General features: G+C 54.6%; 2 protein-coding genes and 1 long non-coding RNA gene across 3 annotated transcripts in view; 1 reads left to right on the forward strand and 2 right to left on the reverse strand.

The window, feature by feature from the left end:
* The window catches only part of LOC145534148 (uncharacterized), a 770,273-nt gene that overhangs the window by 609,497 nt on the left and 142,345 nt on the right, over positions 1–18,431 (forward strand). The window contains exons 79-81 of the long non-coding RNA XR_014074274.1: positions 1,903–2,014; positions 5,719–5,830; positions 13,363–13,474. This is a non-coding gene — a long non-coding RNA (uncharacterized LOC145534148). The remainder of the gene's footprint in view (positions 1–1,902; positions 2,015–5,718; positions 5,831–13,362; positions 13,475–18,431) is intronic.
* On the reverse strand, positions 7,868–9,678 carry LOC145534135 (uncharacterized). Its single transcript, XM_081561508.1, has 3 exons — positions 9,479–9,678; positions 8,767–9,079; positions 7,868–8,514 (listed from the first exon to the last, which is right to left on the reverse strand). The coding sequence occupies exons 1-3, from the start codon at positions 9,611–9,613 to the stop codon at positions 7,898–7,900; spliced, it is 1,065 nt and encodes a 354-aa protein (XP_081417634.1). The 5' UTR covers positions 9,614–9,678; the 3' UTR covers positions 7,868–7,897.
* On the reverse strand, positions 15,507–17,309 carry LOC145534085 (uncharacterized). The gene is made up of 3 exons (XM_081561453.1): positions 17,124–17,309; positions 16,412–16,724; positions 15,507–16,159 (listed from the first exon to the last, which is right to left on the reverse strand). The coding sequence occupies exons 1-3, from the start codon at positions 17,256–17,258 to the stop codon at positions 15,531–15,533; spliced, it is 1,077 nt and encodes a 358-aa protein (XP_081417579.1). The 5' UTR covers positions 17,259–17,309; the 3' UTR covers positions 15,507–15,530.

Here is an 18,431-nt window from a genome sequence, read left to right on the forward strand (position 1 = left end):
TTTTTCGTCGGATTGTATTGACAGTTTAGGCTCTTTTCTGTCTCCGTACCCCTTTTGCAATTCTTTGTTCGGTGCGAAAATGCATTGGCATTTTGGGAGGAATAGCATCGAAGCTGTGGATTGCCTTGTGGGGCTGTGACATCATTTTCCCAATAGGAATTCTTTCAAGCCCTGAGCACAGCTTCTCTTTCCAGTGATTGGTGTGGGCTTGATCTTCCTTCTTCCATCTCTCGCCGTTTTGTGAGAACAGGTCCATCCTTCCCTTCTGGGTTAGATGGACTGGTGGGTATCACTTCAGTGAATGGCATTGTCAGTGGGGGTGATAATTCCCTTCTCGTTGGAAGACTTTGCTGTGAGTATTAGAAATGCAAGTGACTTCTCTTCCCCTTCCTCCCTGTCCATCTCTCAGAGCCACCGGGAAACAGAGGCCTCATCCACGGTCACACAGGCCTGAGGGGGTGCAACTAGACTGTTGTTTCTTCAGGCCCTCAGTGCTGGACATCATCCGGGATCCTCTGTGTGTGTCTTCCTCAGTCTGGTGTCCCTTCAGACCTTTCCCTAGTTTTCACAGGCTTGTTGTGTTGGTGTTCTTTGTCTGTTTGGAGACACATCCTTGATAAGCTTTGTGTTTCCACTCATTCGTCTCGCGATGTATGACCTGTCTTTTGCTTTTGTCATGAGGTCTTTCCCACAGTAGATATCTTTGATTTTGCAAAGTCCACTGTATTCTCTGGGTTGTTTTTTTTTGTGGACTGGCTTTTAGTTTTGTGTGTGAAGACTCAAAGCACGTGTCCGGTTTCTGCTCATTGTTCTTCGAGATTTGTGACAAGTTTTCATGGAAAGTTTGTCTAGGGATAACTGGAAGTGAACTCGGTGTAAGGTGTCAAGTCTCCATCTCCATTCTTGTCATCCCCTGCAGTTTCCAATTCCCTGTTCCTGAGTGGTTTTAGAGACCTTGTGGGGAGTTTGGTTGCATTGGAGTTTGCATTTCCACCTTGATTCGATTCACACTGTTCTGCCCTCAGGGACACTGTCAAGGGGGAGTGAGGAGCAGCCTGCACTTCCAGCAGTGACCACACGGTGGGGCGAGTGCTGCTCTCCCCTCAGGGAGCCCCAGGCCACAGGCATCCCAGTGAGGAGCCAGCTCTGTGCTCAGCTGAAAGGAGTTAGTCTCTCAGGAGCCTCTGAGCCCTTGCCTTTGGATCACCCAGGGTGGGCATTTACTGGGACAGAAAAAATTGCCCTGAATTCCATGGACGGAAGAGCCTGGCTGTGTAGAGTTCGTGAGTTGCCGCGAATCAGACACAACTGAGGACACAAAAATTCTATAGATTAAAACACTTTTTGGGGGTGCGGGGAGTGAAAGGGGGGGATGTGGGTTTTTTTGTCTTATATAATAGCCAAGAGAAATCTAGTTTAAACCTAAATTCACATAGACGGGAAAGGTATAGCTCTCCGTCACCCTATTAAAAAAAAAAAAAACTACTAAACTTTTCTGAAAGTTTATTTAGTAGCTTCCTTGAGCAGTTCATTGTGAAGCATTTTTTTTTTTTTCTGTGACATTGGCCTCATTAAAAAGCACGGTTTGCCTTTACTGGATAATTCTGTTCATTGGTTTCTTAGGGAACCTTGGTAATATTTGAGTTTCCTGGGGAGTATGGTCACATGACCTGGCCCTGGCCAATCGGTGCGTTCCACCTCCCTGGCCACTGTGATTGGCTCCGGGCTGGGGCAGTGCCCAATCGGGGCCCAGGGCCGGGCCTCCCGTTGGAAGCCAGGGGAAGACGAGCTGTCGTCCTGCTGGGGTAGGGGAAGGGGTGGGGCCGGGGGAGGTCAGGCTCCAGCAGTGGGAGGGGCGTGAGGCCCGCCTGCGGCAGTTGGTGACCTTCCTGCTCCCCTCAGGGCAGAGCCGCCGGCCTGAGAATGAGGGCGCTGCTGAGCCCAGGGCCTGGGATGGCCCGTTGCTGCTGTGGTCCCAGAGCTCCACCCGCGACCTGAGGGAAGCCGTCTGCCCGTGAGTCCTCTCCCGCTTGTCTGTCAGCTTGTTTGAACCATGCTGGGTTTTCTGCCCAGCTGGCTAAGGGGAGTCCCTGGAAATGCAAGGGTGTGGGTTTTGGCAGACTTCAGGGAAGACATGCCAGGTGAGCCTGGGAGACTCCAGCTTAATCTGGATTCAGGAGATATCTCTTCGGGCCAGCTAGTAATTGTAGGATAAGCCTAATGAGTCTTCACAGGATGAAGAGAGTAACGTGCCAAGGTAGCAATCGATGTCCTCATTCGAGAGGATGAAGCTGGTGCTCAGAGAAGCGGGGAACTTGGCCACAGCAAGGAGGTGTGCACCCAGACAGAACCCCCAGATCCGGCCATTGGAGCTCAGGGAGGCCACTGGTGTGGCTTGTCCCTGTGGCAGGGGCCGAGGCACGCAGCCCACCCTGATTCCTGCGGGGGCCTGACTTGGGAAGTGCCATCTGGTAGCTTTGAGACTCACCAAACCAAATTGCACTGGAGAGAGGAGGGACACCTTCCTTCATCCACCCCCCACCCCCGCCGGATTCCCACATACCCTGACCCCTTTCTCCCGATTTCGGAGCCATTTCCAGAGTCCCGCTCATATGACCTCATTCGAAGTGCACTGTGGACGAGCTGCCATCTGCAGCTACTACCACAGCGGCCAAGGGCTTTAGCTCCCGACTACCTCCCTTCCTTTGGAACTTGGGGGCCCTCTACTCCCCACTTGCACACCACAGACCTTTGCTGAGGATTGTGGGGACCCTCACTCAGTTTGCAGTACGTTGTAGCCATCCCTGTCCTCTCTATACCTCCCTTGAAACTCAGCTTGTGAGCTCCTTTGGAGCAGCGTGGCCCACCTGGCTGCAACGGAAGAGACACAGCTGACAGTGAAACAACAGCTTAGATCTGAGACCCGGAAAGCTCTGTCAGAAGGGACCTCCCTCTTCACACCGTAGAGGCTGTAGGAGGCGCCAGGCTTTCGAACCAGTGCTGGGGCCAAAACGACTCCACAGCTGTTTTCCTTCCTGGGGAGGGTTCTGGCTCGAGTGGGAATGGCTCAAGTCTCCTAAGGTTCTGCAAGCCCTTTCCATATGAACCCCTTCTCAGATACACCACTTGCAAGGAGTCTCTCATGTTCTGTTTCCTATCTTTTGCATTTGTGAATGCTTAGCTTCTCTGTTGTGAAGAGGTTCCATTGGATGGAAACCCATGGGTGTACTTCGTGTACCTCTTTGCCTTACTTGAAGAGACCCATTTCGACCTCCGCCCAGCAAATGGCAAGGAGACTCTGATGTTAAGGAGCCTTTGACCTACGCTTCTTTCTAGCTATCTCATGACATCAGTCTTTAGGGTGAGGTTTTCCCCCTATATTGAGGTGGTATGAGATCAAAACCAATAGCGTTCTTCAGATGTAGCTGTCTGGTTTTCCCATGGACATTGATTGAAGAGGCTTTCTTGTTCCCATTTGGATATTCTCCCCTTCTGTGTCAGAGATGAGTTGACCATGGATGCTGGGGTTTGTTTCTGGACCCTCCACTTTATTCCATCGATCTGGATCTGTGTGTGTTGTTGTATTCCCAATAGCATACTGTCCTGCTGCTGCTGCTGCGGCTAAGTCACTTCAGTCGTGTCTGACTCTGCGTGACCCCATGGCCTGCAGCCTACCAGGCTCCTCCGTCCAGGACGTTTTCCAGGCAAGAGTACTGGAGTGGGTCGCCATTGCCTTCTCCGATGCTCTCCTGAGGATCCTAGTTTGGTCGTCTAATTTCCTTTCACACAACCTTGGATGTCCGTATCGGGGCTTTTTCGTCGGATTGTATTGACAGTTTAGGCTCTTTTCTGTCTCCGTACCCCTTTTGCAATTCTTTGTTCGGTGCGAAAATGCATTGGCATTTTGGGAGGAATAGCATCGAAGCTGTGGATTGCCTTGTGGGGCTGTGACATCATTTTCCCAATAGGAATTCTTTCAAGCCCTGAGCACAGCTTCTCTTTCCAGTGATTGGTGTGGGCTTGATCTTCCTTCTTCCATCTCTCGCCGTTTTGTGAGAACAGGTCCATCCTTCCCTTCTGGGTTAGATGGACTGGTGGGTATCACTTCAGTGAATGGCATTGTCAGTGGGGGTGATAATTCCCTTCTCGTTGGAAGACTTTGCTGTGAGTATTAGAAATGCAAGTGACTTCTCTTCCCCTTCCTCCCTGTCCATCTCTCAGAGCCACCGGGAAACAGAGGCCTCATCCACGGTCACACAGGCCTGAGGGGGTGCAACTAGACTGTTGTTTCTTCAGGCCCTCAGTGCTGGACATCATCCGGGATCCTCTGTGTGTGTCTTCCTCAGTCTGGTGTCCCTTCAGACCTTTCCCTAGTTTTCACAGGCTTGTTGTGTTGGTGTTCTTTGTCTGTTTGGAGACACATCCTTGATAAGCTTTGTGTTTCCACTCATTCGTCTCGCGATGTATGACCTGTCTTTTGCTTTTGTCGTGAGGTCTTTCCCACAGTAGATATCTTTGATTTTGCAAAGTCCACTGTATTCTCTGGGTTTTTTTTTTTTTTGTGGACTGGCTTTTAGTTTTGTGTGTGAAGACTCAAAGCACGTGTCCGGTTTCTGCTCATTGTTCTTCGAGATTTGTGACAAGTTTTCATGGAAAGTTTGTCTAGGGATAACTGGAAGTGAAATCGGTGTAAGGTGTCAAGTCTCCATCTCCATTCCTGTCATCCCCTGCAGTTTCCAATTCCCTGTTCCTGAGTGGTTTTAGAGACCTTGTGGGGAGTTTGGTTGCATTGGAGTTTGCATTTCCACCTTGATTCGATTCACACTGTTCTGCCCTCAGGGACACTGTCAAGGGGGAGTGAGAAGCAGCCTGCACTTCCAGCAGTGACCACACGGTGGGGCGAGTGCTGCTCTCCCCTCAGGGAGCCCCAGGCCACAGGCATCCCAGTGAGGAGCCAGCTCTGTGCTCAGCTGAAAGGAGTTAGTCTCTCAGGAGCCTCTGAGCCCTTGCCTTTGGATCACCCAGGGTGGGCATTTACTGGGACAGAAAAAATTGCCCTGAATTCCATGGACGGAAGAGCCTGGCTGTGTAGAGTTCGTGAGTTGCCGCGAATCAGACACAACTGAGGACACAAAAATTCTATAGATTAAAACACTTTTTGGGGGTGGGGGGGAGTGAAAGGTGGGGATGTGGGTTTTTTTGTCTTATATAATAGCCAAGGGAAATCTAGTTTAAACCTAAATTCACATAGACGGGAAAGGTATAGCTCTCCGTCACCCTATTAAAAAAAAAAAAAAAACTACTAAACTTTTCTGAAAGTTTATTTAGTAGCTTCCTTGAGCAGTTCATTGTGAAGCTTTTTTTTTTTTTCTGTGACATTGGCCTCATTAAAAAGCACGGTTTGCCTTTACTGGATAATTCTGTTCATTGGTTTCTTAGGGAACCTTGGTAATATTTGAGTTTCCTGGGGAGTATGGTCACATGACCTGGCCCTGGCCAATCGGTGCGTTCCACCTCCCTGGCCACTGTGATTGGCTCCGGGCTGGGGCAGTGCCCAATCGGGGCCCAGGGCCGGGCCTCCCGTTGGAAGCCAGGGGAAGACGAGCTGTCGTCCTGCTGGGGTAGGGGAAGGGGTGGGGCCGGGGGAGGTCAGGCTCCAGCAGTGGGAGGGGCGTGAGGCCCGCCTGCGGCAGTTGGTGACCTTCCTGCTCCCCTCAGGGCAGAGCCGCCGGCCTGAGAATGAGGGCGCTGCTGAGCCCAGGGCCTGGGATGGCCCGTTGCTGCTGTGGTCCCAGAGCTCCACCCGCGACCTGAGGGAAGCCGTCTGCCCGTGAGTCCTCTCCCGCTTGTCTGTCAGCTTGTTTGAACCATGCTGGGTTTTCTGCCCAGCTGGCTAAGGGGAGTCCCTGGAAATGCAAGGGTGTGGGTTTTGGCAGACTTCAGGGAAGACATGCCAGGTGAGCCTGGGAGACTCCAGCTTAATCTGGATTCAGGAGATATCTCTTCGGGCCAGCTAGTAATTGTAGGATAAGCCTAATGAGTCTTCACAGGATGAAGAGAGTAACGTGCCAAGGTAGCAATCGATGTCCTCATTCGAGAGGATGAAGCTGGTGCTCAGAGAAGCGGGGAACTTGGCCACAGCAAGGAGGTGTGCACCCAGACAGAACCCCCAGATCCGGCCATTGGAGCTCAGGGAGGCCACTGGTGTGGCTTGTCCCTGTGGCAGGGGCCGAGGCACGCAGCCCACCCTGATTCCTGCGGGGGCCTGACTTGGGAAGTGCCATCTGGTAGCTTTGAGACTCACCAAACCAAATTGCACTGGAGAGAGGAGGGACACCTTCCTTCATCCACCCCCCACCCCCGCCGGATTCCCACATACCCTGACCCCTTTCTCCCGATTTCGGAGCCATTTCCAGAGTCCCGCTCATATGACCTCATTCGAAGTGCACTGTGGACGAGCTGCCATCTGCAGCTACTACCACAGCGGCCAAGGGCTTTAGCTCCCGACTACCTCCCTTCCTTTGGAACTTGGGGGCCCTCTACTCCCCACTTGCACACCACAGACCTTTGCTGAGGATTGTGGGGACCCTCACTCAGTTTGCAGTACGTTGTAGCCATCCCTGTCCTCTCTATACCTCCCTTGAAACTCAGCTTGTGAGCTCCTTTGGAGCAGCGTGGCCCACCTGGCTGCAACGGAAGAGACACAGCTGACAGTGAAACAACAGCTTAGATCTGAGACCCGGAAAGCTCTGTCAGAAGGGACCTCCCTCTTCACACCGTAGAGGCTGTAGGAGGCGCCAGGCTTTCGAACCAGTGCTGGGGCCAAAATGACTCCACAGCTGTTTTCCTTCCTGGGGAGGGTTCTGGCTCGAGTGGGAATGGCTCAAGTCTCCTAAGGTTCTGCAAGCCCACTGTGTGCAGATTCACGGTACACAGAGAGGAGAAGGTGGAGTCCTGCCCTGTAGGTGGTCACAGCTCACGGATGAGCCAGGCAGGCAGGCAGGCAGGGCATGAGAACACCTGAGCTGCCTTCATGAGTGAATGGTGTGGGGGCAGAGGAAGAGAAGCCGGTCTGCTCCCTCGTGTGGTGCCCCGGGCAGGTTGTCCCCAGAGGAAACCCTTACGACGGTGAGGACTATCACTGCTGTTTCCCAAGGGGTTCCGTCGGTGCGTGTCTTCCCCGGAGCGGTCAGGCCGTCTCTCAAGTACACGGGCCATGGGCATTGCCTCTCCTTGGAACTTCCCATGTGTTTCTCTTTTTTATGGAACAGTGATTTTCTAGAGGGGTTCTGGGCCACAAGGATGTTGGGTCATTTTCTAGCCTTCTGTCATGAAGAACGCTTTCCTGGGTGTTGGGGTGGTTTGTTGTTCCAGCTCCCGTTCTTGGCTTCTTTTGGGAGCTGGTGCAACAAGACGAGCTCAGCCTCTGCCTTCTGGCTGAGATGTCACCCTTGACACAGCAATGCCTGCCTGGAGATAATGATGGCAGTTGCCAAAAGGGCTTCGTTTGGCACATGGTATCTTGAAAGGACGTACACCGTCCTTTCAGATATCAAAGGCTAGTTCAAATGACATACAAATGAGAACTCTCCAATGGAGTCTTACAGTAGTTGGAGAGTCCAAAAAACACTCCTTCAGTCATTTCACTGAGAGTCATTGATTGGGGACACCAAGAATATAGGAAGGAATGCACAAAGAAAGGATGAAATTGTGTTCAGGATCGGGGGAAGGGATGAACAGGGCGTGCTTGCCTTGAATCCAGGCTTTGTTGGGGGGTGGGGCATAAAGATCAAACGGGTCTGAAACTACAAAGTGGTGATGGTAACACAGTATCACCAGAGTTACACAACAGTGTTCCCAAATTGCAACAATGATGAAAAAGTTTACTAATCCCAACTTAACCAACAAAAGTACAGGAAACCATACAAAAAAAAAAAATCACCAGAAAGGTGGAAACAAACCAAATGCAAAGCAGTTCAGGGGAAAGGAACTCCATGTCCCCTGGGGGCAGACCGAGTTGCCAGCGTCCACGGTGAGCAGACGGGGATGGAGGCTGCAGAGCCGACCGCTCCCCTGGACGTGGTGTTTCCGGCAAGGGCTCTGGGTGTCTGTCCAGAGCGGGGGCTCGTTCTCCCTGCAGGGGTGGGTGAGTCATCGTGGGCGTCTGGGTGTTGCACGGGAGCCAGGGCAGGCTCTCCCTGCCGAGGCGGTGACTCCTCCTCTGCCTCGGGTTCTCCTGCCAGAGCCCGAGCAGGTAGAGGTGCACGTGGAGGTGGAGGTTCTGGCTGAGGGGGTGGGACATCAGTGCCTGGGGCTGGGGGTCCTGCAGGCATGGAGATCCGATCTGCCCGGTGTGCTGGCCAGTACCCAGCTGGCCTGGTGTCTCTGCGAGGGCAAGTCTCGGTTCTCCATCTGCCCTCGGTGGATCCCTGGGTCCTGCACCTGGAGCCAGCACCTCTGTAGGGACAGGTCTGGGAAGCGGAGCCTGGTTCCAGTTGGAGGCCAGTGCTAGAGCTGGGGGAGAAGCAAAGTTTGCCCACAGGCCAGCCTTGGCATGTGCGTCTCCCGGGACAGAAAGCTTCCAAGACATTCCCAAAGAATACCCAGCGTCGGATGTCTTTTGGGACTGAAGTGTGCAAGATGGGGGGCGGGGGGTGTGAGGCCAGCGCTTGCTGCAGGCCCAGCAGCAGCTTTCGGGGACTCGTCCCTGTGTAGCTCAGCACCCCCTCCCCACACACTCCCGTGCACCAGCCCCAGCGTCCTCACCTCTGTGCTCTGGCGTGCTGGGCTCCAGGTCCTCCTGCTGCCTCAGAGGCCGGGGTTCTCGGGACTCTGGGTCGGAGCCGGGTGTGCTGAGCTCCGTGGCAGCCTCAGACTGGGCCGCCGGGTGTATCCTGGGCGGTGTCTCGGCAGCAGGCCTTCCCCGCCTCCGCTTCTCCCCCGGTGGGGCTGATGCCTCCGTGGGCACGCTCACCTGGAGCCTGCACTGGGCCTCACGGGCGGGGGGGGGGTGCTCCGACCCCTCCCTCCGGGAGGTGGATGGGGTGTCCCCGTCCTCGGCCTCATCACGTGGGAAGCTCTGCAACGACAGTGACCGTCAGCCAGCCATGCTAGGAGTTTTCCGAGCTGGGCCTGGGCAGTGGAGCCGCTGCTTCTGCCTGCTCGAACTTCTCTTCCCAGAAGGGTCAGAGACGTGTGTCTGCTCAGATCCCCACCCGGGAGGAAAGAGACCCACCTGAGGGTGTGAGGTCCGCCTGGGCGGCCGCCACTGCCCGCACTCTCCCCATCCCGCCCAGCCTGCTCTCCCCTGGGGTGTGGACACAACTTGTCCGCAGGCTTCTGACCCCACATCCGCCTGGGCTTCCTTGAGGGAGACACACCCCAAGAAACCCGCATCCACACACACAGGCAAAGGACCTGCTGTTTCCGGGTGGCATGGGAGAGGCGGCCTGGTCCGTCCTGGGGCTCCCCGTGTTACCTTTCTGTTTCTCCGGGCAAAGGGCCAGAGGCCTCTCGGGGGTGTCCTGAGCCAACGTCGACAGGGTGCCCGCGCACACTGCCTGTGAGCACTCCTGAGGCCCCGGCCTCTGGGCAGGGGCAAACAGCAGAACATCCTGGCAGCCAGTGAACTGGCTGGGGGCTCCTCTCCGCTCTGGAGGCCTGGATACCCGGGCTGCGGGTTCTGTTGGGTTCTGTTGCCGGCAGGTGACATCATCTCCTGGGGTTCGTGCTGAGGTCCCTTCCCCAAAACTTCCCAAGGGAATCTCTGGGTTTCTGACTGCGCGACCACCCCCCTTGGGCCATGTGCAGGCACAGTGACACCCACACAGCCCAGCCCACAGCCCTGGGGAGGCCTGGGTTCAGCCAGGGCCTGAGCTCCGAGGACCCCACTGCTCTCAGACCAGGCTCCTTCTTCTCATAAGTGGTGTGGCCCTGGACAAGCATATGCCCCTCAGGGTTGCCCCAGTCTCTCCATCTGCAGAGCGGTGGTCATTCTCCCATCTGCTTCCTAGGTCTGTCGGCCTACGAGCAGCTCCATGCCTTTCCACCTGGGGCCGATATCACGTGGAGCTTGTGCGCTGAGACTTCAGAAAGAAAGATTCCATCCAGGGCTGACACAGCACAGAATGGGGCAGAACGAGGCCTGGATGCGCCGTGGTACCCAGGAAAAGGCACTCCCCCTCCTGACTGTTTTGAGACCCTGCATCCAAGTTGGAGGACCGAAAGGAAGACTCGAAGGTCTCCCTCTCTTATAGAAAAGAGTAGCCAACTTTCTGCTCCTCTGTTTCCATTGAGATTCTGTTCAAGTGTCCCAGCTCGGCTTCTGCGGGTGGCTGAGCTTCTAATGGCTCCCTGCGTTCTTGTCTTTTCCTCTTCAAACCTTCCGTCCTTTTCCCCCTTCTGGGGTGGAAGGGCGCTGTCATTGCTTCTACCTTCGAGGCAGATTGAGGAAAAGTCTGGACCGTCGACTCCTTTCCTCTCTTTGGTTCCGTGTCTCTCTCTGGCTGTGTCCCTCTCTTTTCCTTTCTCAGTTCCGTCTGTGTCTTCCTCTTTCTCTCTCGTGTGTGGATGGATGGATGCTAGGGATGCACATGTATATGATTAGATGAGGGTTATGTTTTAGGGATAGGTTAGAGGGAGAGAAAGGCTTTAGGTCGGAGTTGGTCATGGGGGAAGGGTCAAGGGTGGTGGTGGTGTTGTTTCTTGGAATCTGAGTGCTGTGCATTCTTCGTCTCTTTCCATATGAACCCCTTCTCAGATACACCACTTGCAAGGAGTCTCTCATGTTTTGTTTCCTATCTTTTGCATTTGTGAATGCTTAGCTTCTCTGTTGTGAAGAGGTTCCATTGGATGGAAACCCATGGGTGTACTTCGTGTACCTCTTTGCCTTACTTGAAGAGACCCATTTCGACCTCCGCCCAGCAAATGGCAAGGAGACTCTGATGTTAAGGAGCCTTTGACCTACGCTTCTTTCTAGCTATCTCATGACATCAGTCTTTAGGGTGAGGTTTTCCCCCTATATTGAGGTGGTATGAGATCAAAACCAATAGCGTTCTTCAGATGTAGCTGTCTGGTTTTCCCATGGACATTGATTGAAGAGGCTTTCTTGTTCCCATTTGGATATTCTCCCCTTCTGTGTCAGAGATGAGTTGACCATGGATGCTGGGGTTTGTTTCTGGACCCTCCACTTTATTCCATCGATCTGGATCTGTGTGTGTTGTTGTATTCCCAATAGCATACTGTCCTGCTGCTGCTGCTGCGGCTAAGTCACTTCAGTCGTGTCTGACTCTGCGTGACCCCATGGCCTGCAGCCTACCAGGCTCCTCCGTCCAGGACATTTTCCAGGCAAGAGTACTGGAGTGGGTCGCCATTGCCTTCTCCGATACTCTCCTGAGGATCCTAGTTTGGTCGTCTAATTTCCTTTCACACAACCTTGGATGTCCGTATCGGGGCTTTTTCGTCGGATTGTATTGACAGTTTAGGCTCTTTTCTGTCTCCGTACCCCTTTTGCAATTCTTTGTTCGGTGCGAAAATGCATTGGCATTTTGGGAGGAATAGCATCGAAGCTGTGGATTGCCTTGTGGGGCTGTGACATCATTTTCCCAATAGGAATTCTTTCAAGCCCTGAGCACAGCTTCTCTTTCCAGTGATTGGTGTGGGCTTGATCTTCCTTCTTCCATCTCTCGCCGTTTTGTGAGAACAGGTCCATCCTTCCCTTCTGGGTTAGATGGACTGGTGGGTATCACTTCAGTGAATGGCATTGTCAGTGGGGGTGATAATTCCCTTCTCGTTGGAAGACTTTGCTGTGAGTATTAGAAATGCAAGTGACTTCTCTTCCCCTTCCTCCCTGTCCATCTCTCAGAGCCACCGGGAAACAGAGGCCTCATCCACGGTCACACAGGCCTGAGGGGGTGCAACTAGACTGTTGTTTCTTCAGGCCCTCAGTGCTGGACATCATCCGGGATCCTCTGTGTGTGTCTTCCTCAGTCTGGTGTCCCTTCAGACCTTTCCCTAGTTTTCACAGGCTTGTTGTGTTGGTGTTCTTTGTCTGTTTGGAGACACATCCTTGATAAGCTTTGTGTTTCCACTCATTCGTCTCGCGATGTATGACCTGTCTTTTGCTTTTGTCATGAGGTCTTTCCCACAGTAGATATCTTTGATTTTGCAAAGTCCACTGTATTCTCTGGGTTTTTTTTTTTGTGTGGACTGGCTTTTAGTTTTGTGTGTGAAGACTCAAAGCACGTGTCCGGTTTCTGCTCATTGTTCTTCGAGATTTGTGACAAGTTTTCATGGAAAGTTTGTCTAGGGATAACTGGAAGTGAACTCGGTGTAAGGTGTCAAGTCTCCATCTCCATTCCTGTCATCCCCTGCAGTTTCCAATTCCCTGTTCCTGAGTGGTTTTAGAGACCTTGTGGGGAGTTTGGTTTCATTGGAGTTTGCATTTCCACCTTGATTCGATTCACACTGTTCTGCCCTCAGGGACACTGTCAAGGGGGAGTGAGGAGCAGCCTGCACTTCCAGCAGTGACCACACGGTGGGGCGAGTGCTGCTCTCCCCTCAGGGAGCCCCAGGCCACAGGCATCCCAGTGAGGAGCCAGCTCTGTGCTCAGCTGAAAGGAGTTAGTCTCTCAGGAGCCTCTGAGCCCTTGCCTTTGGATCACCCAGGGTGGGCATTTACTGGGACAGAAAAAATTGCCCTGAATTCCATGGACGGAAGAGCCTGGCTGTGTAGAGTTCGTGAGTTGCCGCGAATCAGACACAACTGAGGACACAAAAATTCTATAGATTAAAACACTTTTTGGGGGTGGGGGGGAGTGAAAGGGGGGGATGTGGGTTTTTTTGTCTTATATAATAGCCAAGAGAAATCTAGTTTAAACCTAAATTCACATAGACGGGAAAGGTATAGCTCTCCATCACCCTATTAAAAAAAAAAAAAAAACTACTAAACTTTTCTGAAAGTTTATTTAGTAGCTTCCTTGAGCAGTTCATTGTGAAGCATTTTTCTTTTTTTTTCTGTGACATTGGCCTCATTAAAAAGCACGGTTTGCCTTTACTGGATAATTCTGTTCATTGGTTTCTTAGGGAACCTTGGTAATATTTGAGTTTCCTGGGGAGTATGGTCACATGACCTGGCCCTGGCCAATCGGTGCGTTCCACCTCCCTGGCCACTGTGATTGGCTCCGGGCTGGGGCAGTGCCCAATCGGGGCCCAGGGCCGGGCCTCCCGTTGGAAGCCAGGGGAAGACGAGCTGTCGTCCTGCTGGGGTAGGGGAAGGGGTGGGGCCGGGGGAGGTCAGGCTCCAGCAGTGGGAGGGGCGTGAGGCCCGCCTGCGGCAGTTGGTGACCTTCCTGCTCCCCTCAGGGCAGAGCCGCCGGCCTGAGAATGAGGGCGCTGCTGAGCCCAGGGCCTGGGATGGCCCGTTGCTGCTGTGGTCCCAGAGCTCCACCCGAGACCTGAGGGAAGCCGTCTGCCCGTGAGTCCTCTCCCGCTTGTCTGTCAGCTTGTTTGAAGCATGCTGGGTTTTCTGCCCAGCTGGCTAAGGGGAGTCCCTGGAAATGCAAGGGTGTGGGTTTTGGCAGACTTCAGGGAAGACATGCCAGATGAGCCTGGGAGACTCCAGCTTAATCTGGATTCAGGAGATATCTCTTCGGGCCAGCTAGTAATTGTAGGATAAGCCTAATGAGTCTTCACAGGATGAAGAGAGTAACGTGCCAAGGTAGCAATCGATGTCCTCATTCGAGAGGATGAAGCTGGTGCTCAGAGAAGGGGGGAACTTGGCCACAGCAAGGAGGTGTGCACCCAGACAGAACCCCCAGATCCGGCCATTGGAGCTCAGGGAGGCCACTGGTGTGGCTTGTCCCTGTGGCAGGGGCCGAGGCACGCAGCCCACCCTGATTCCTGCGGGGGCCTGACTTGGGAAGTGCCATCTGGTAGCTTTGAGACTCACCAAACCAAATTGCACTGGAGAGAGGAGGGACACCTTCCTTCATCCACCCCCCACCCCCGCCGGATTCCCACATACCCTGACCCCTTTCTCCCGATTTCGGAGCCATTTCCAGAGTCCCGCTCATATGACCTCATTCGAAGTGCACTGTGGACGAGCTGCCATCTGCAGCTACTACCACAGCGGCCAAGGGCTTTAGCTCCCGACTACCTCCCTTCCTTTGGAACTTGGGGGCCCTCTACTCCCCACTTGCACACCACAGACCTTTGCTGAGGATTGTGGGGACCCTCACTCAGTTTGCAGTACGTTGTAGCCATCCCTGTCCTCTCTATACCTCCCTTGAAACTCAGCTTGTGAGCTCCTTTGGAGCAGCGTGGCCCACCTGGCTGCAACGGAAGAGACACAGCTGACAGTGAAACAACAGCTTAGATCTGAGACCCGGAAAGCTCTGTCAGAAGGGACCTCCCTCTTCACACCGTAGAGGCTGTAGGAGGCGCCAGGCTTTCGAACCAGTGCTGGGGCCAAAATGACTCCACAGCTGTTTTCCTTCCTGGGGAGGGTTCTGGCTCGAGTGGGAATGGCTCAAGTCTCCTAAGGTTCTGCAAGCCCACTGTGTGCAGATTCACGGTACACAGAGAGGAGAAGGTGGAGTCCTGCCCTGTAGGTGGTCACAGCTCACGGATGAGCCAGGCAGGCAGGCAGGCAGGGCATGAGAACACCTGAGCTGCCTTCATGAGTGAATGGTGTGGGGGCAGAGGAAGAGAAGCCGGTCTGCTCCCTCGTGTGGTGCCCCGGGCAGGTTGTCCCCAGAGGAAACCCTTACGACGGTGAGGACTATCACTGCTGTTTCCCAAGGGGTTCCGTCGGTGCGTGTCTTCCCCGGAGCGGTCAGGCCGTCTCTCAAGTACACGGGCCATGGGCATTGCCTCTCCTTGGAACTTCCCATGTGTTTCTCTTTTTTATGGAACAGTGATTTTCTAGAGGGGTTCTGGGCCACAAGGATGTTGGGTCATTTTCTAGCCTTCTGTCATGAAGAACGCTTTCCTGGGTGTTGGGGTGGTTTGTTGTTCCAGCTCCCGTTCTTGGCTTCTTTTGGGAGCTGGTGCAACAAGACGAGCTCAGCCTCTGCCTTCTGGCTGAGATGTCACCCTTGACACAGCAATGCCTGCCTGGAGATAATGATGGCAGTTGCCAAAAGGGCTTCGTTTGGCACATGGTATCTTGAAAGGACGTACACCGTCCTTTCAGATATCAAAGGCTAGTTCAAATGACATACAAATGAGAACTCTCCAATGGAGTCTTACAGTAGTTGGAGAGTCCAAAAAACACTCCTTCAGTCATTTCACTGAGAGTCATTGATTGGGGACACCAAGAATATAGGAAGGAATGCACAAAGAAAGGATGAAATTGTGTTCAGGATCGGGGGAAGGGATGAACAGGGCGTGCTTGCCTTGAATCCAGGCTTTGTTGGGGGGTGGGGCATAAAGATCAAACGGGTCTGAAACTACAAAGTGGTGATGGTAACACAGTATCACCAGAGTTACACAACAGTGTTCCCAAATTGCAACAATGATGAAAAAGTTTACTAATCCCAACTTAACCAACAAAAGTACTGGAAACCATACAAAAAATAAAACATCACCAGAAAGGTGGAAACAAAGCAAATGCAAAGCAGTTCAGGGGAAAGGAACTCCATGTCCCCTGGGGGCAGACCGAGTTGCCAGCGTCCACGGTGAGCAGACGGGGATGGAGGCTGCAGAGCCGACCGCTCCCCTGGACGTGGTGTTTCCGGCAAGGGCTCTGGGTGTCTGTCCAGAGCGGGGGCTCGTTCTCCCTGCAGGGGTGGGTGAGTCATCGTGGGCGTCTGGGTGTTGCGCGGGAGCCAGGGCAGGCTCTCCCTGCCGAGGCGGTGACTCCTCCTCTGCCTCGGGTTCTCCTGCCAGAGCCCGAGCAGGTAGAGGTGCACGTGGAGGTGGAGGTTCTGGCTGAGGGGGTGGGACATCAGTGCCTGGGGCTGGGGGTCCTGCAGGCATGGAGATCCGATCTGCCCGGTGTGCTGGCCAGTACCCAGCTGGCCTGGTGTCTCTGCGAGGGCAAGTCTCGGTTCTCCATCTGCCCTCGGTGGATCCCTGGGTCCTGCACCTGGAGCCAGCACCTCTGTAGGGACAGGTCTGGGAAGCGGAGCCTGGTTCCAGTTGGAGGCCAGTGCTAGAGCTGGGGGAGAAGCAAAGTTTGCCCACAGGCCAGCCTTGGCATGTGCGTCTCCCGGGACAGAAAGCTTCCAAGAGATTCCCAAAGAATACCCAGCGTCGGATGTCTTTTGGGACTGAAGTGTGCAAGATGGGGGGCGGGGGGTGTGAGGCCAGCGCTTGCTGCAGGCCCAGCAGCAGCTTTCGGGGACTCGTCCCTGTGTAGCTCAGCACCCCCTCCCCACACACTCCCGTGCACCAGCCCCAGCGTCCTCACCTCTGTGCTCTGGCGTGCTGGGCTCCAGGTCCTCCTGCTGCCTCAGAGGCCGGGGTTCTCGGGACTCTGGGTCGGAGCCGGGTGTGCTGAGCTCCGTGGCAGCCTCAGACTGGGCCGCCGGGTGTATCCTGGGCGGTGTCTCGGCAGCAGGCCTTCCCCGCCTCCGCTTCTCCCCCGGTGGGGCTGATGCCTCCGTGGGCACGCTCACCTGGAGCCTGCACTGGGCCTCACGGGCGGGGGGGTGGTGCTCCGACCCCTCCCTCCGGGAGGTGGATGGGGTGTCCCCGTCCTCGGCCTCATCACGTGGGAAGCTCTGCAACGACAGTGACCGTCAGCCAGCCATGCTAGGAGTTTTCCGAGCTGGGCCTGGGCAGTGGAGCCGCTGCTTCTGCCTGCTCGAACTTCTCTTCCCAGAAGGGTCAGAGACGTGTGTCTGCTCAGATCCCCACCCGGGAGGAAAGAGACCCACCTGAGGGTGTGAGGTCCGCCTGGGCGGCCGCCGCTGCCCGCACTCTCCCCATCCCGCCCAGCCTGCTCTCCCCTGGGGTGTGGACACAACTTGTCCGCAGGCTTCTGACCCCACATCCGCCTGGGCTTCCTTGAGGGAGACACACCCCAAGAAACCCGCATCCACACACACAGGCAAAGGACCCGCTGTTTCCGGGTGGCATGGGAGAGGCGGCCTGGTCCGTCCTGGGGCTCCCCGTGTTACCTTTCTGTTTCTCCGGGCAAAGGGCCAGAGGCCTCTCGGGGGTGTCCTGAGCCAACGTCGACAGGGTGCCCGCGCACACTGCCTGTGAGCACTCCTGAGGCCCCGGCCTCTGGGCAGGGGCAAACAGCAGAACATCCTGGCAGCCAGTGAACTGGCTGGGGGCTCCTCTCCGCTCTGGAGGCCTGGATACCCGGGCTGCGGGTTCTGTTGGGTTCTGTTGCCGGCAGGTGACATCATCTCCTGGGGTTCGTGCTGAGGTCCCTTCCCCAAAACTTCCCAAGGGAATCTCTGGGTTTCTGACTGCGCGACCACCCCCCTTGGGCCATGTGCAGGCACAGTGACACCCACACAGCCCAGCCCACAGCCCTGGGGAGGCCTGGGTTCAGCCAGGGCCTGAGCTCCGAGGACCCCACTGCTCTCAGACCAGGCTCCTTCTTCTCATAAGTGGTGTGGCCCTGGACAAGCATATGCCCCTCAGGGTTGCCCCAGTCTCTCCATCTGCAGAGCGGTGGTCATTCTCCCATCTGCTTCCTAGGTCTGTCGGCCTACGAGCAGCTCCATGCCTTTCCACCTGGGGCCGATATCACGTGGAGCTTGTGCGCTGAGACTTCAGAAAGAAAGATTCCATCCAGGGCTGACACAGCACAGAATGGGGCAGAACGAGGCCTGGATGCGCCGTGGTACCCAGGAAAAGGCACTCCCCCTCCTGACTGTTTTGAGACCCCGCATCCAAGTTGGAGGACCGAAAGGAAGACTCGAAGGTCTCCCTCTCTTATAGAAAAGAGTAGCCAACTTTCTGCTCCTCTGTTTCCATTGAGATTCTGTTCAAGTGTCCCAGCTCGGCTTCTGCGGGTGGCTGAGCTTCTAATGGCTCCCTGCGTTCTTGTCTTTTCCTCTCCAAACCTTCCGTCCTTTTCCCCCTTCTGGGGTGGAAGGGCGCTGTCATTGCTTCTACCTTCGAGGCAGATTGAGGAAAAGTCTGGACCGTCGACTCCTTTCCTCTCTTTGGTTCCGTGTCTCTCTCTGGCTGTGTCCCTCTCTTTTCCTTTCTCAGTTCCGTCTGTGTCTTCCTCTTTCTCTCTCGTGTGTGGATGGATGGATGCTAGGGATGCACATGTATATGATTAGATGAGGGTTATGTTTTAGGGATAGGTTAGAGGGAGAGAAAGGCTTTAGGTCGGAGTTGGTCATGGGGGAAGGGTCAAGGGTGGTGGTGGTGTTGTTTCTTGGAATCTGAGTGCTGTGCATTCTTCGTCTCTTTCCATATGAACCCCTTCTCAGATACACCACTTGCAAGGAGTCTCTCAT

This window comes from Giraffa tippelskirchi, chromosome 14 (genome assembly GCF_054371585.1).
Source record: "Giraffa tippelskirchi isolate mGirTip1 chromosome 14, T2T-mGirTip1v1.2.pri, whole genome shotgun sequence".
In the NCBI taxonomy this organism is placed as follows: Eukaryota; Metazoa; Chordata; class Mammalia; order Artiodactyla; family Giraffidae; genus Giraffa; species Giraffa tippelskirchi.

What these genes read in the sequence shown, in the direction of transcription:
- LOC145534135 (XM_081561508.1), bottom strand. Translation starts at nt 9,613, where the DNA reads ATGTTCTGCTGTTTGCCCCTGCCCAGAGGCCGGGGCCTCAGGAGTGCT. An exon ending in TTGCCCGGAGAAACAGAAAG is followed by an intron (nt 9,080 to 9,478) that starts GTAACACGGGGA and finishes CTGTCGTTGCAG; the next exon opens with AGCTTCCCACGTGATGAGGC. An exon ending in CAGCACGCCAGAGCACAGAG is followed by an intron (nt 8,515 to 8,766) that starts GTGAGGACGCTG and finishes CTTCTCCCCCAG; the next exon opens with CTCTAGCACTGGCCTCCAAC.
- LOC145534085 (XM_081561453.1), bottom strand. Translation starts at nt 17,258, where the DNA reads ATGTTCTGCTGTTTGCCCCTGCCCAGAGGCCGGGGCCTCAGGAGTGCT. An exon ending in TTGCCCGGAGAAACAGAAAG is followed by an intron (nt 16,725 to 17,123) that starts GTAACACGGGGA and finishes CTGTCGTTGCAG; the next exon opens with AGCTTCCCACGTGATGAGGC. An exon ending in CAGCACGCCAGAGCACAGAG is followed by an intron (nt 16,160 to 16,411) that starts GTGAGGACGCTG and finishes CTTCTCCCCCAG; the next exon opens with CTCTAGCACTGGCCTCCAAC.